Below are 16,853 nucleotides of genomic sequence, written 5' to 3' on the forward strand. Positions count from 1 at the left end.
TGTTGTCAATCTGATTTGGCATGGTGCAGATCGCTCGGGTGAAACAGTTTTTGATGAAGTCCCAGTGGAACAGTTGATTGGATCTCCTGGAACACTGGGTGTCGGTTCAGTGTCGTTCGCCGAAATTTTCTGAGGAGGCTTTGAAATCCATTAAGCTGTAACCACATTACCATTCATCTCAGAGGAGGGGAGGTCTTACTGCTGCTGCTGCTGCTGCTGCCGCCAGATGACTGCCGCCAGGCGACTGAGCCTTTTTTATTGGCACATGTGGCCATCAGCGCCGCGCTGGACAATCAGAGAGCCACATATTGGGGACAAAAGTCTCCTTTCACACTTGGAAAGCCACGGGCCGCAAAAAGTCTAAATTCAATTACTGAGATAGCATCGGCAAACACATACAGACACACGAAAACCCGACCCATCCGCACACACTTAGCGGACACAAACACATGCACATACAGCTGCAGACACATGCACACACATACACACACACACACACACGCATACATACAGATGATCAGCAATGAAATGGCTGCAAACCCTTCAACTCAGACAGAAATCAATTTCCAACTTGGAACTTGTGCTGAGGAGAGACACTAATCGGCGGGCAGATAAGGGCTTGTTTGCTCCTGATAAGACAAGCAACCGCAACACATGTCCCATAAATTGAGATTTGCCAGATTTGCCTTTCGGGTTGCTGGGAGAATGGTTGGCTGAAGAGCGAGGAGGGGGCGGGAAGGCACAATATCCGAGTGACAACTGATTTCAATACAAGACCAGCAGACTCTTAAAGTGGATTTGTCCTCTAAATAGATCTGAGTGATGTAAGTTAAATGTATTCGTTGAATACTACAATACTGATATAAGCATTACTGACGGGTGACAAGTTATAGGACGGACCAACACACTGGGGGGATCAAACACCACACTCATAAAAAGATATTACCTCATTTGGTGTTTTGATGTTGTCTAACACATGATCTCCCATAAGAGTTCAATCGAGCTGAGATCTGGTGCCTGGAAAGGCCATAGCATTTTCTTTCCCATCAAACCAATGAGTGACGCTTCCTGCCCCGTATGGGAACATCAGTATTCCTTATTTCTTATTTATGACTCATTCATTCAGGTTGTTTCTTTGATTTATTGAGCGGGAGACTGAAAGGTGGATCGGAGTGGCAACATGATAATATCATCACAACATGACCCAGCCCTGGCTAAATGTGCCACTATGCATCTTTTAACACGGGTATTATGTTTAGTGAACCTGCCTTTCCAAACCAGCAGCACGTACAGTATGTGCTGAAAAAAAAAAACGATGCACAAATTCCCTCAGATTTTCCTCTCCACTGGTGGCAGAGAGAGCAAAACCTGTGACACTGTGACAAAAAGAAACACCTCTCCACTCACATCAATGATGGTCCACTGCTCCACTACGATGGCGTCGAATGTCGGCGCGGCCGCGTTCTGCTCTCCCTCGCTCGCCTCCTGGAAGATGAAGACACTTTCCACCGACTTAGGCAGCAAATCTGCAGAGAAGGAGGAAAAAAAAATAATAAAATCCAGCCGTGAAAAGAGTATTTACTGGATGGAGTGTGTCTGTCTTGTCTCTGCTGCTCCTTCAGACCCTCCAGGCCAGAGGAAATGGAATGATATCAGTCAGCCACATTCGCACACAACCCTTTATTACATAGCCAGTGGTGTGAGCCATTTGTGTGAGCAATGTGCACTTTATACATTATGCAGGGAGACAGTGTAAAAGAAAGGAGCAGGTATTCCCCTTCTGGGATGTTAAAAAAAGGAGAGGAGACATTATGCGCTACATCAGTGTTTTTCAGGACCCAGAGCCCTGCTGGTTTTCATGCTTGACAGCCAAACAGAGGCTAATTACAACTAGGAAGCAAGGTGAATTCAATAGCTGATAGGATTTGAAACCAGCAGTACTCTGCATCCCGAGGATCACGACTGAAAACCATTACTTTGAAAAAAAGATGGACAGATTTTAGCGATGGCGAAATGTAGCCACTGATTTAATGAAGTCGGTCCGTAAGGCATTAAAGCATAAATCCTTTTGCTAAGCCTGCATAATTCACCTTAAAAAGACTTGAATTAAGTGAGCCACATAAAGACATTGACGTTGATGCTTCGGGCCACTAGTGAGATTGTGTGCTGCTGACCAAATAGATTTTCTAAGCTTCTCTTCTGTTGCAGGATAACAATCGCAGGATTGGCATCTGGCCCCCATGAGCTGGGACCCCTTTCCACCCAATGTCTCTTGTTATTCCTTTGATGCACATGCACATTACATTTAGACACACACAGACACACACACACATACGTACACACCAAATACACGCCCCATGGTCCAGTCTTCCCGGCCGGCCTTAGTGCTTTCTCATTACTCCCACACCATTTACACACTAATACAGTTTGCCGGGGCCCGGGCACCAATACGAGACACTCCACATTTCATTACTGGGCCCTAATAATAGGGGGATGAGAGGCGGCTGGAGAGCCTGCGGAGAGAGAGGGAGGGAGAGGAAGATAGAAAGAGAAGGAGGGAGTGGGTGAGACAGAGGGAGAGATGGAGTGGAGGGATGACAGGCTCTTTTATTTCCCCCCTCCCTGAAAACCCATTTAGGACCCGTGTGCGCTCAATTGAAGACATCTCTCAGACGTCTACTGGCTCTCTCAAAACAGACATTGTCGTTGTTCACCTCCATCCCGCCCCTTTGCCTTTTCTCTTCCTCACCCTCCCCTCCCTCCCCCCCTCAGTCCACCGCTCCACCGCCTCATTCGTCAGGCCTCCTCGCTTGCCGTATAATTGGAAAGAATTCTTTTTCGGAAAACGCGAGGCGCCGAGGCCCTCCATCGGTTCCCTGCCAGCGCAACAGGGATCACTCAGGTGAGATCGACACAGGGTTGCGCCGTTGCTCTACAGGGGGAAGTCTGTCTCTGGTGATAATGCAGACAAGACGCTCAGCAGAGGAGAGAGAACGAGGGAAGTGGAAGAGAAGGAGTTGGTAGCTGGGGGCGTTGAGTCCGTCAGGGGAATGCACCGGTTGCGTGCACAAATAAACATTATCTTGCGCCTATTGACTGAGAGCTGAGCTGAGCAGCCGCCGGGCCGACTGAGAATAAGTTGTTTACACTTGCAAAAAAACCACCGTGCGCCCTCAGTAAAATTGTTTTCCATCCCTCCGTGACTCACATACTCAAGGTCGCAGGGCGAGGCATGCAAATACAGTCGCACTAACAACAGGGAGTGACAGCGCTGGGACTGAAAGACACAGAGGCAAATGGTAGGATGAGGGGGGGGGTCAGATATCAGGGTGACAGCAAGTGACACCGGGTGACATGCAGCGGCTTAAATCAGCACCCAAATGACAGAGGAGAGCATCACCAACAGACATCCAGAGTCTGACACACACAGACTGACACTCGGAAGTTGTGTGTTCCTAATATTCATGGACATGTTCGCAAACCTGCTGCTGTACATCGGCTTCTAGCACACAGCGCTTTGAATGAGCAAACGGCAGAGAGAGCGCACAGGACGGAAGCTGTCTGCAGCTGTGCATCAGAAATACTTTCTACCCAGATTAAGTTTTACAGGTGTACATCACCTACAAGTTTTTCACCCCAGGCAGGAAATAAGACTCGTAGCCTTCCTTGATTTACCTTAATTAACAGATAGAACTGATTAAAGGGCCATACAGGTGTTTTAGCATGTTAGATCTTTGAATGTATTTCCCCATGTTCCAAGCAGCACATAAAAAGTGAACATCAACAAGCAACAGCAACTCTTACTTCCTCATTGAGAAATTCTGGATCAGGCCCCACCCACCACTGCTCGCGTGAGGTCAACAGGTGAAACAGCTAGCGAAGGAAATATTTGAGAGACTCTGGCACATGTTGGAGCCTCAGTCAGACCCTGTTTGTTGTGCACCAAAATGAGAGGTTGGCGGTTAGCCCAGTTAGCATCTTTAATTTATTAGCTTGCAATTGGCAGTGGCTGACACCGTGTTAGTGGTTGTGCTAATGCTAACTCTCACTCTCTGTACTGACAAGGTTTGAGGTTCCATAGATTATGACGTATGAATGCCTGGCTGTCTGAAGCTCTTTTTGAAGTCATTGGTTGGAAATATTGATTATTTTGTTTGTGATGACTGCTCATTTGTATTATATAAACAACATCATATAGAGACATTTACAGGGTTATAAAGCTTCATCAGAGGGCACTGCAGTACTTTCAAACAACTGAATTACATGCTGAGATAATATCATTTTGACAAACAATTTCGTATTCACTGCAATGGACTCAAAGTTCAAGAATCTCCTAACTTCAGAACTGAATGGAAAAATAGCTGCTTGCAATGGTGAGAAAAATAGGTGTGTCTGAAATCCCTCCCATGCCACTGAAGTGGATCGAGACGTTTCTATGTTCATTTTCATGTTTTTTGTATTTGCTATGACCGTTTCACCACCGGGCTCCGTAGCAACTGAATCTATTGAAGCTGACTATAGCTGCTGTCCTCTCCAAATGGAGCACTGCAAGAGGAAAGAGCACTAAACTAGATATTTATCAATGTCACAGTACTGTGGATTATTACTTTAAAATTTACACCATAATTTGATCCAAGTGAGCCGCATTCACAAAAAGATCTGTGTGCAAAGATTAGTGGGTTTGTGTTCGAGTCCAGCTGACCGCTGCCGAGCTGGAAAGTGACCCTGCCCCAGGTCACGTCTGCTGACATAATTTAAACATGTGTGCCAGGAACAGCCTCAGAGAACTGGAGACAGGCTGCTGACAGCTTATCTATATTTCAAACAGGACGAGTGGACATCCAGAGAGAGGGACAGAGAGAGAAAGAGACCGGGGTGTCTAATGTGTGTGGACTGAATGTGGCTCTTCCCAGCGGAGCCAAAGATTTGGCAGCTGCAGGCTGGTACCTGTGGGTTACCGGGCAGACTTCAGCTGAAAGGGCAGAGGATGGACAGCATGGTGACTAGAGACCAGGGTGTGTTTGCAAATGTATAGTCCACTTGCTTTGGCCTGAATTCAGAGGATACAGGAGTGAAATCTCCAAGTGGGAAAGCATGTTAGAAATGGTGCAGCTGCTTTATTAATATACGTTTCCAAAATATGAATTTTTAATCTTTATTAATATTCATTAATTTCCATTTCCTACTAACTTACACTTGATATGTTCTCATACTACAAATGAGCTCGTCTTCGTGACAGACCAGAGTGAACCGATAGGTGTTCATTCATGCATTCAACTGCACTGTGGAGTCAGCTGACAGAAATATAGACGATGGGAAATCTGCTTTGTTACAGCTGTCAAAGGGATTTATCCTCCATCCGCGCTGCGTCGTGCACACGGGTTTTTACATTCTTAGCACGGTGAAATTTCAAGATAAATGCATTTTTGAGACTCAAGCTTGTGTTGGAGAAAAAAATAACTTCCAGAGGAGAGTCTGTCAGTGTAAAGCTTGATAAATAGTTAATGGAGTGCATATAGCAGCCTCTCGGTCACCCGTTCACACACATGGATGGAAGGTGATGCAAGGTGCTGGCCCGACCAGGGGGAGTAGAGCAGCTGACTCAGTGTCCAAACAGTGGGAGTAATTTCAGGGTCAGTGTCTTGCTCAAGGTCAAATTGACATTAGGAACGAAGGAACTGGGGTTAAATTGCCAACCCTGTCATTAGTGAGCAGCCTGCTCCACCTCCGGAGCCGTAACTTGCCCCTCCACATCAGTATTTGTGGATCATCTCTAAAGTTAATGGATTTCTTCCCACTGTGGCACTGGTGTATAACTAAGGGATTATCACTTTTTTCATACAGTTGAGTGAGAGCAGGTTCCTCTATTGCCATTCACTGGAGCGCCACCACCGTGAACGTCATCTATTCTTCCATCTAACAAGTTTTGTGAGTGTTTATCCGAACTAATGTGCAGCGATTCCTGCAGTTGCTTTCTCACTTGAGACAAACTGATCATACAACCTTCGAGAGGTGTCACTTCAACCACCTGGGTGCATCTGTATATGCCTAAATATATATACATGCTTTAAGTTAACACTGTCAACCTGTCTTATAACTGCATCTCATGCTGTGCTGTCAAATCCTATACACAGAACCGCTACCACACAACAAACACGACGTGGATCCTGTAGAGATGCTCATGCTCACAGACATGCACAGACATCCCAGGGCCCTCAGTTCTAATTCCACCTCTCGTCAACTTTTGTCTCAGAGAAACGCTTGCACATCATTTCCCTTCCGTGAATTTCATTTCACAGTAAAAAAAAAAAAAAAAAAAAAAAAACCTTATTGGAATTTCATATTCCCTGCATCTCTTTCTCTCGCTCTCTCGCTCGCTCTCTCTTTTTGTCTCCCTCCACTGGCTTTGCCCAAATTTAGAAACCAGTGAGGGCTGACTGTCATGCGTATGAATAGCTCAATGTCTCACAACAGGGCTACAAATCCTCATTGTGGCTCTGGAGATAGCTTAAGCTATACAAGTAACAAAGGCAAACTCCCTGTCAACACCATTACAGTCAGTTCTTTAGTAAACAAACGCAACACCCCCCACACCGCGCTTCACACTGCATTCAGGTAGAATGTGTATAAATGAGTGTATTTGAGTGTCTTTGTAAATATATATGGATACTTCATATGTAGGCCTGTGTGTGTGTGTGTGTGTGTGTGTGTGTGTGTGTAAGTCTAGTCTTGTGTGGCACCAGTGAGCAGAGACCTCGTCTGAGCCACAGGGTCAGATATTATGGCGATATTGAATTTCACAGATCCTAAGCTGCGTAGAGGTCCCAATGTCATAAGACACACATTAAAGATTCATTCGCACTGTGGCACTGCCTGCAAAACACACACACACACACACACACACACACACACACACACACACACACACACACGTGTATGCAAACAATGCACCCTAATGCTTTCTCATCCGGCTTCACCATGGAAACACATCTTTAGAAGGAGCATCGGGACCTGGTGTGTTTTTGGGTGTGTTTTTGTGCATGTGTGTGTCCCTCTGGACCACGCCACACAGCTGACTGTCAGAGACAATAGAGAGGTAGCAGATTTAGGAAAAGGCCAGACTTGTGGCCTGACTGCAGGAACATGAGCAGTGACGTACATTCTGAAACAAAAGCCAAATAATCTGTGGACTCCAGGTCAACAAGTACCGATATGAACAAGAACAACAACAATAACAACAACAGGCTCTTATAGTTTTTAAAACATTAATTTGTCATATTTAAAGGTTTGATATCCAAGTATCCAACTCATCAGTTAATTCTAAAAATGCATTTTAGGTTTAAAAGTTTTAAAAGGTTTAAAAAGCAGATGAATCTAAATAATTATGATAGGGGTAAACTTTACATATTTGTACATATATGTAAGCAGGGTAAAAGCAGAGAGACAAGAAAATCAAGTATAGATGCAACAAACAATTCAGGACACTGAGGTCATTTATATGAAAGCTGCATTTTCCTTTGAGAGCTTGATTATAAACTAAAGCTCAGAGCTGCATGGATAATTCATTTCAAACTAACACTGAATTGTGGTCTCTGTGTAGCAATAGCCTCATAATAAATAACTGTCATTTTATAGTTTACCTTTACTGATTACTGTTGACTCACAGCACGACAGCGTTGTCACGGAAATATATCTATACTGTATTTGAGACTGATGACTGATGGGAAATCTGTTGTATTCTCAAATTGGAATTTATAATCTGCCTCAGATTACGCAGCATTACAGCTTCTTTAAACTTCCCAATCAGGCAGGTTCACAGGATTTTGAGCTCAGAGTCTCTGGTTCAAACCAGGACCAGCTGAGGTCCTGAGGCTAATGGGACTATCATCACTGGTTTCCAGCAAGTATCTGGGCATGTCAATTAAGGCTGAAGCCAGGAATGCAGGAACGGACCCAAATGCAAGACTCGCACGGAGGCGGCCGGATGAACAGGTTTACATTCAGACGGGTGGACAAGATGGCAGGCAGGAATCCAGGCAAACAGGGAACAGGGGAATGAACACAGATAGCAGATTCACAGGAAACACAACAGGAACATGAGCAGGACAAAAGCAGGAACGAAGGCAGACAATTCGACAGAGGGAACAAAGGGACTGAACTAGTGTTTATATGTAGGGAAGCGATGAGGGAAAATGGGAACAGGTGTGTAGGTAGGTGAATCAGGCCGGGTGAACAGGTGTGCAGGTGAGTGTGGGGAGTCAGATCAAGTCCGGAGATATCTGCTGGCTGGATAGACACATGGCAGGAGACAGGGGCAGGAGTGACCCAAATGAACGGGACTGGGGCGGGAGTCATGACAGGTCATAAATCAAAGCGTGAGACGAATTTAAATGTTGAAGTGATGAACACTAGATGAAAAGTGAAGGGGTTATTAAAGTTATTACACTTCCTCTCAAAGGGCAACATGAAAATCTGTACTGAATTTCATGACAATCCATTTAATAGCTGTTTCACTCAAAGCCATGGCGTTAATCCAAAGTCAGGGGAAGTCACCATGTATCTGCACCACAATTCCCCACAATCCATCCAACCGCTGCTGAGATACGGTGGAAAGTGGTGGAACGACTGACATTGACATCCACGATAAAAAGCAGCGAGGCTCAGCAACACTTCCTTCAAGTGATCAACAGTGTAAAAACAATAATAGTACAACAAGATAAAAGTAAAAAAAAAAAAAAAAAAAAAGGGGCAGAAGAAGGTCAGTCTTGGAAAAAAGCCCAATTACACTCATTAGACCACACATGTATCTGTCAGTGCGTGACAAGCTGAAGCACGCTATATCTCAAAACAAGCCTGTCACTGCCATCTACCATCCTGTGTGCGCCTGTCTCTGTCAGCCCATGTCCCTTAGTCTGTTGTTCCGCTGTCAGATATGTCCTTGATGTTTATAGGGCTGAGATGGTCCCTTGCATCGTGTTCAGCGTCTCATCACGAATTCAGAAAACTGGTCTCAAAGAAGTTGCTAAAAATGGAGACGGCAGGAATGGATACTGATTCTAAAGCCCTGAGCTGCACGGCTGTTTGGTGTAATTAGCTGCTAACAACAAACGGGATGCCGCTTTGATGTCACACTGCCAGCTGCTCTCAAGAGACCGAAATCCACAAAGTGCAGCATTCACCTCTGTAAAGTTGTCTGTTTTCTAAAGTGGTGGAGCTTAAGCTGTGTGCTGCATTCAGTCCTATAAGTCAGTGAAGGGCGAGACGGTTTCATAATGCAGCTGATCTGCTTCCTACCCTACCCACTAATTTCACTGTTCATGAGACTCGGATCTTAGCAGTGCATGGAAAATGCAAAATATGTTAGAGGACTCTAATAGGCAGAAAAAATGTAATCATAATAACACACTTCATTACTCCATTCTCAGGACATAAAATATGCAAGGAGGCACTAATTTGTTATCAGGTTAATTATCTGTGTTTCAGACTTGCTGAGGCGTTCACTTTCCCAGATTAATGAATTATGACTCTTATTTACTCTGGTTGGCGTATTTCTCCAGTGTCAGAGTGAAGCATGGAGCCGCCAGGGTCTGATGGAAGAGGAAAACCCAAACAGGAAATAGTTGAGAGGAGGATACCAAACAGCTCGTTGAACTCAAAGGAGGCATTGCAGCTGCACGACACACTAGAGAAATGGAGTTCATCCTATTGTCGTTTGTAAAAGATGCAGTGTTTCAGTTTTCATCAACACCTCTAGCAATCCAGAGTTTCCTTCATGTTGCCGTCATCCAGCCTCACAGCAATTTATGGGTGGACTCTAAACACTGAGCTGTCTTTTTAAATACGTACAAGGGAGGGTCACAGTTTTGTCAGCACGCTAACGATAACATGCTAACGTTCAGCAGGTATAATGATAACCATGGACCAAAGTGACCAACTGAATGACTGAAATTGCCATCCCTAGAGCCCTGCTGCTACCAGGGCTAAAAAATACTGTGTGTGCATCAAGCTATTTTTACCACTAGGGGCAGTAAGACAAAATATATCCACAGAAGAACGGCTCTGATACATCATCATCTTATTATTCTGTTGTGGCTGGTTCAAGTTTCTGAGCAGCTAATGAATTAATGTCCAATATCCACAAGATTTCTGGCTCCAGTTTGGTCCACAGACTCCTCAAAGAAAAATCTGGGTCGTTCAACTTTTCATCATTCACTTGAATACATCGTTTTCTACTTTTGGACAGTTGTTGCAGACTTGGTTCCTCTAAGCTTGCTTGTTGTAGAAATAGCTGCCTACATTTTCCTTGTGTTGTAAGACCCAATTTTAAAGTCTACGTTGACCAGAGGCTCCGAAACGATTAGATGAAATATGTTAAAAGCCGTGTAAAGCTGCAGAGTTGGGTATTGATTCTCAGTGGCTCTGGCACTATGAGTAAACCCTTTCATATAGTTTGTAATATGCTTAATGTAGCTTGAAATTTCAAACATACTGTATGATAACCGCTACCCCTGCAGTTATCTAGTGTTTGTTTGCAGTAAAAAACTAAATCCTGCAGGACTTCTCCACTTCCTCACACTGTCAGAGGAAGTATTATCAGTCAAATGCAAGTATTATTCAAATATGTTCTGATTGTTTTGTGGTGGAAAACCAATGCCAGCTAATGCATAATTAATGCCACGCAGGGCAAGGTGCATCATTACCTGCCACAGGCTTTTTATTTTAGAAAGGTTGACGTGGATTTTGCATTTGCCTGATGTTGACAATTTTACTGGTGAATCTGTGATAGGAAAAAAAAAAAGGCAATTTGGGAACCTCTTTGACTTTTAATAGCTGTAAGAGTCTGAGCAATGAGAGTACGAACAATCCTGCAGCAACAAGCCAAGAACAAAAGTGAAGGCCACTGTAATATTGAAGGAGAATAAAAGTATACTGCGTTAGTTGTATTTTCTCTACATTACTAACCTCTCATCTTTTTGACTGTGTGTGAGATGTAACCTAAAAACATTATGTGTGGGTGTTAAAAACGCAGAGTGTTGTCGTGCAGTGATCTTCTTCACGGCCTTACCGTTCATGTTGCCCAGGTGGAAGTATCCATCGACCAGCGAGGCTCCGTTGTTGAAGTGCTGGGTCATGTGGTCCAGCCAGTTGGCCTCCACGCCTTTGACACCCTCGTCACAGTTTTGAACGCGAAGCGGCACCTTGACAGTGTAGTACTTCACGTGCTCCTCTCGGACGGGCGGGTGGTTGTACAGAGCGAGCAGGTCCACCCCTGAAGAGACGCGACAGAAGACAAAGCTCTCGTCATTGATTTAACTCAGTAAGGAGTGTGACAGTACAGATGTATCCTTGGTGGAAGTCCCACTTTTTACCGCACGATTATTGAACTACTGCTGTACACTGGCCACAATCCAAAGTGTAATTCTTCTCCATCTGCAGGAGCACTTTTATTCTCCTCCGCTGCCAGGAGCGGTGGAATTAAACGGTTGAATGAATGACATACATGCAAAGAACTATCTGCAGTATTAAGCTGCAATATGATGCATCTTAAATACGACATTACTTACGAATTTCGAACTTTTTTCCCTTGGATTTTTCAACACTAACCACACGTCAACACTGTGACCAACATGGTGATGAACAATTGGAAGGAGCATCTATTTTCTATGAGATAAACAACCAGGGAAACTCAGCCAATGTGTTGACAGTCAACAAGCTTCGTGGCCAAGAAAAGTTGGCCACAGTGTTCGAGGTCATCAGCCGTCAATAGTAAATCACAATTTGTCTGCATGCTTTCTCTTTTTCCGACCAGTTTGATTTTCTTGTCCTGTGAAAAACTGTGCTACTGTAAAAAACTGAACAAAAAAACAAACAGCAATGTTTTTCTGTCAGCTAGAATTACTTGGTTTTTTAAATGTCCAATGAATGACAGTTGTGTAACTCCAAATAACAGTAGAAAATACAGTGGAAGTTGTCAAAATTGTTGCTATGGCAACGGTCAGAAGCAATATTTTGTCACTGGGCCGTGGCTGAGGCATAAAATGAGCTATATTAGAACAAAAGTGCAATTTTGACAACATGATTATGATGGAGAGTGATGAGATACAAACTGGGATATTGCAACACTGAGGTCAATGACCTCTCAAAGTCGCCTCTCAAGGTGAAATGAAACCTTTGGGGATGAAGATTATTTACTGAAACTTTCATGCTTTAGTCATAAAATAGACAATAGGTTTGCCCCACTATTGAAAAACAATTATAAAAACTGAGCTCAAGAAATTGGTTGTACAAAACTCTGGCACAGTTCACATAGAAATTAGTGTAAATATAAAATTACAAAAGAAACTTCCAAATCATTTCACCCTAACTTGTCTAGTTTATTCTTAATGTTTTTTTATTTGCAAACTTTGTCTCAAAAAATCAAGTTATAGGACATTTTAAAATTTATTTTTTTGTATTATGCAGAGTATGAATATTTATGGAAAAACTTCAGCGTATTATTTTTCCAGTGGGTATTAAATTTCTAATAATCTTATTATGTGACTTCTAGGACACTGGTCTTTATTTTCATGACTTTTTATAGAAACAATTGTGTGTGCTGCATTCTGCATCCGTTTTATATTAATTTCTGGCGTAAGCCCACACTGGCGGGGCACATTTTGTATGCAAGATACTATGATAAATCCTTCAGCATCATTATCATATCATGAACAAAAGTTCTCACCTGGCAGGTGCAAAATAGACGAGAAATGAAAAAGTAATACAAGATGAGATTTGCGTTGCCCCGAGCTGGACTCACAAAAATGCTGGAAATCTTTTCCAAGGATGCTGCCTTTTTTTTTTTTTTCCAATTGGTTCTTTTTCAACAACAAACGTGAGGTGAATCAAAAGCAATTTGATCATATTCATGCTACAAGTCGTCCTCACATTCCTTTTAATGTTTTACAGGAGTGATATAACGCTGCTGAGTCTGAACTTAAAAAGGGACCTTTTCATTGTAACCGAGTTAATTAATAGTACAACCTTGAATAATGCATTAAAAGCTCTCCAGCTGATGTTGTTTACATCAGGCAGAAATATACATAATGCGGTGGGCTCAGGAGAGGGAAACAGGCTTGGAAATTTGCCCACAGTACGTATGTCACTTCTCCTCGCTCATATCACACTAAATCAAAGTGGAAGGAGTTTCATTTGTTGTGATGTGAGTGAGTGAAACATTTGTTCTGCTTGGCTATGAAAAAAAAAACAAAACAAAAAAAAACTCCAAACGTGAGATGTGAGCGAGGTTGGAATCGGGGCGGAAAGCAATTCAAATCGAGCCTGGTAACATTTTCCCCTTTTCTTTCTAATGCAAATGTCGAACTGTCATTCCCCAAGTGAACCAGATGGATGAGCAGAATGTGCAGCACTGCCACCCGCCCGTCCACCCACACACACATGCACACACACACTTTGATGTGGGGTGGAGGAGGTGGAGGAGGAGGAGGTGGTGGTGGTGGTGGTAGTGGAGGGAGTCATGGCTCAGTTGCTTTGGTTCCTCCATCCGTCCATCCTTCCGGCAGACACCCAGGAAGAATGAATCATTTATAGAACCATTTCTTGTCTGGCTCGTCTGACTGATGTGACAGCTGGCCACCAAATTCCATAATCTTGTCATTTGTCACTCTCGAGAAAAAGTCGAATCACAGCAGAATATTCACACACCCTCCCCTCATCCTCCCTATGTTACCCATGTTACAACGAGGACAATATGGTAAACAAATCTTGGACAACACATGACAACGAAACGGCGTCCTGTTCGACATGTCTCCGTCTTGCCAAAACAACACATTTCCCCGCCTGTGATTGATTCTGTAGTTATTTGTACCATATTAACTGCTTTCCAGTTTATGTGCACAAGCCTGAGATGAGGTATCACCACAGTTTGTCCCATGAATCCTCTCTGTATCTCAGAGAGCTTCAGGCAGGTCGTGAGGAAGGCTTCTTTTGAAAAATTGTGTCATGTACACTAACTGATTTAGAAATGCAGGAAGGCTTTGGGACACAGCTCTAAAATTCCTGTAATCGCGGTGTAATTAGATAAGTAACAGCATTAAACCATATTCGACACAGATTATTCCAGTTCTACTGATGCGGCTTTTATAGACACTGGTCAGATTTATAACAGCCTGACATAAAATAACAGCCAGTAGCAAGAAACATGCCTCTATCCTTCTCACAATATTAGCTGTTTTCTGTGTAATAGCTGAGAGTTTCTCCATGCATTATATTTCATTACAGTCTAATTATGCTGTGATTGTGGCACCGAGGCGACTGTAATTCAAGCAGAGGGTAGGTAGCTCATTTTATAACCTTTATTTGTCTGTAAACATCTCTTCAGCAGTGCACTGTTTACTGGAGATGTACTGCACAGAGGCCACAGAGCATTAACTGCCTTGCCTAAGGGCAACTTCAGCAGGGGAAAGCAACCGACATATTAGATAAGATAAGCAAACTGCCCTCAGATATTGACCTGACATTTGCCAGTCCAGCTGATGGGCTGTAAAATAGTAGGAAGTCAAACTGGGGCCATGCTTTCATCTGGCAGTCTCAATAATTTCCATTCAGAAATGATTTTGATAGAAATCTGTCTCTTCATGTGCAGACATTGTGCACCTGAATCTCCCTGCAAAGCACAAATAAAACATACAGCAGGGGTCTATTTTCCAGCTGCAAGTCGCAATGCAAATGTCAAAGCGGCTGATCTTTGCAAGACCACGCTGCAAACTAAGCATTTTGTATTTCTTTTCAGATGGGCGTCAGTGACGGTCGGCACTTTGATTTGCAGTCTGCCTTGCAAATCAGCTGAAAGGTGCCTGCACATAGCATCAGTCCTGCTTCTGCAGCATTAATTTACACAACAAAAAGGTGGATCAGATTCCATAAAATGATATCAAATATAATAGCAAAATTCAATGGAAGATGATAAATAGATCGCATGTCTCATCATTTCTTCCCTATGTGAGTCTGGACTGAAACCAGTGACCCACCAGTCACATGTTCACTATGACCATAACAAGCTTGAGAAAAACTGGTGCAAACTGCAGAGGAGCAGATACTTTATTGTCAGGGAGAACATAAGGTTAAGTAATTATAGGTCTTTAACAAACTCCATTAGAAAGCGACATAAATCTCTAAAACAGGTCTCTTGCTCAGGCTCACCACTCCCCCTGTTCTCTTGAGCTTAAGTGGCCTGTAAATGACACAAGCTAACGTTCTCTCTTTTCAGAGCCAAGATCTGGTGGAGAGGCGATATTTTACCAGTAAGAAGTGGCAATAATACTGCAGTGCTATTCAGTTTTTGGCTCTATAACAAGAAAAAGACATGAAAGCCATAAATGTCACCTTATGGCAGAGTAATCGGTCCTGATCAATAACTAACGGAGAATTATTATGGTCACTTTTGTATCTAAGGAAGTTAAATCTCACTTAATGCCCCAATAATTAAATATTAATAGGTATATATAGGTAGACAAACACACACACACACACACACACACACACACTGAAGCTTGCATGTTTAACTCCTTTGAACCCTAATCACATGACTTCATTACACCAACAAACGACTGCTAAACCCTTCAGAATAAAGTCCTTGCAGCTAACCTGACTCTTGTCACTGGCATGGTCGGCTAACGAGAAAACGAGCGCGTGAGTGTCGTTAGGATGTTGAAAGCATGTTGCTTCAAAGGCTTATCTGATAGCAGCGCAGCTGTCCAAAAAAATGACGAGGTCGGCGGCACTGAACCCGGCGTGATCTAAGCAGTGTGACTCTCCAACATGACATGCCATCGTTTCAATGTCTGTCTCTATAATCTGAGACGCTGGACACTGATCCCATCAGAGCAGAGATAACACTGATCTCAGGGATAAGCAAGGATAACAAGCCGCTGAGAAGACTTCCTCTGCACAAGATTTCAGACTGATGTGCGTCAGGATTACACCTATGATAAAGGTCTTTACTTCATTTTAAAGTGTCACTGTGTAGTCACTCAATTTTGTTGGTTTAAAGCTCAGTAGTTCTTGTAGAGATGGCAAACTTATATCATGGCAACAGAGCAAGGCAATTAAATGTTGATTGTGCATCAATATCTGTGAGCCTCTGATGCATCATCACTTCAGTTTCATCATGTCTCCTGCACAAAGTCTACTCACAACTTAATTTCTGACAGTATTATAAATAATATTTTTTCAGGCCTCAAAACACAGCACCCATGTGGCATTATGTTTCACCTGCTGAAACACCTAATAGCGTTTTAGATTAGACGCTGAAAAGGTCAATGTGACTTTTTTTTAAATCTAACCATCATGATCTCTGCTTTGAGTTGTCTAAACATAAGCATACAAATGTTAATGAGTAGTTTCAGTTTAAATGTTTCCTCTGTATATTCATAGAATATAATCCAGTTGGCATTTCATTCCCTACAAAACGTTTTTGCTCATGCAAATTAGTTGCATCTGAAAGTAACTTTTATGAGACACGAGTTGTCTTATCCAGACTGGCTTCTACAGCTGTCACAGCCATGTTCTACCACCAGAATCCCTTTCACCCCAAGCATTTGAGTCTCCAAACTTAAGGGCTCAGTTTCTATCAGGAGCTCCAGTCTCAACCGTAAGCTGCAGACTTTCACCGGCTCCACTGGCAGCGCTCGCACAGTGTTCACCTTGAGATCTGAGGATTAGCGTGGACAAGCCAGCAGTAGCCGAGGCTCTTGGGCCTCCTCAGCAGACTGGGCATTAGTAGAGAGGGACATGGGAGCTTGGCAGGCTCCCTTACCACCCCGGCTGGCTGCTTCCCCGGCGCTGCTGGCATTGTG

The 16,853-nt window shown here is 43.4% G+C and overlaps 1 protein-coding gene across 3 annotated transcripts in view; it reads right to left on the bottom strand.

Annotated features, from left to right (window-relative positions):
- Positions 1–16,853, bottom strand: part of LOC111236902 (raftlin-like) — a 103,956-nt gene that overhangs the window by 22,841 nt on the left and 64,262 nt on the right. For 2 of the 3 annotated variants that reach the window (XM_022765806.1, XM_022765804.1), the window contains exons 6-7: positions 11,066–11,269; positions 1,408–1,526 (exon numbers count right to left, since the gene is read on the bottom strand). In XM_022765806.1, coding sequence (XP_022621527.1) covers positions 1,408–1,526; positions 11,066–11,269 — 323 coding nt within the window. The remainder of the gene's footprint in view (positions 1–1,407; positions 1,527–11,065; positions 11,270–16,853) is intronic. The other variant, XM_022765807.1, reaches the window with a different exon arrangement.

Source organism: Seriola dumerili, unplaced genomic scaffold, assembly GCF_002260705.1.
Source record: "Seriola dumerili isolate Sdu_G_001 unplaced genomic scaffold, Sdu_1.0 BDQW01000756.1, whole genome shotgun sequence".
Taxonomy (NCBI): Eukaryota; Metazoa; Chordata; class Actinopteri; order Carangiformes; family Carangidae; genus Seriola; species Seriola dumerili.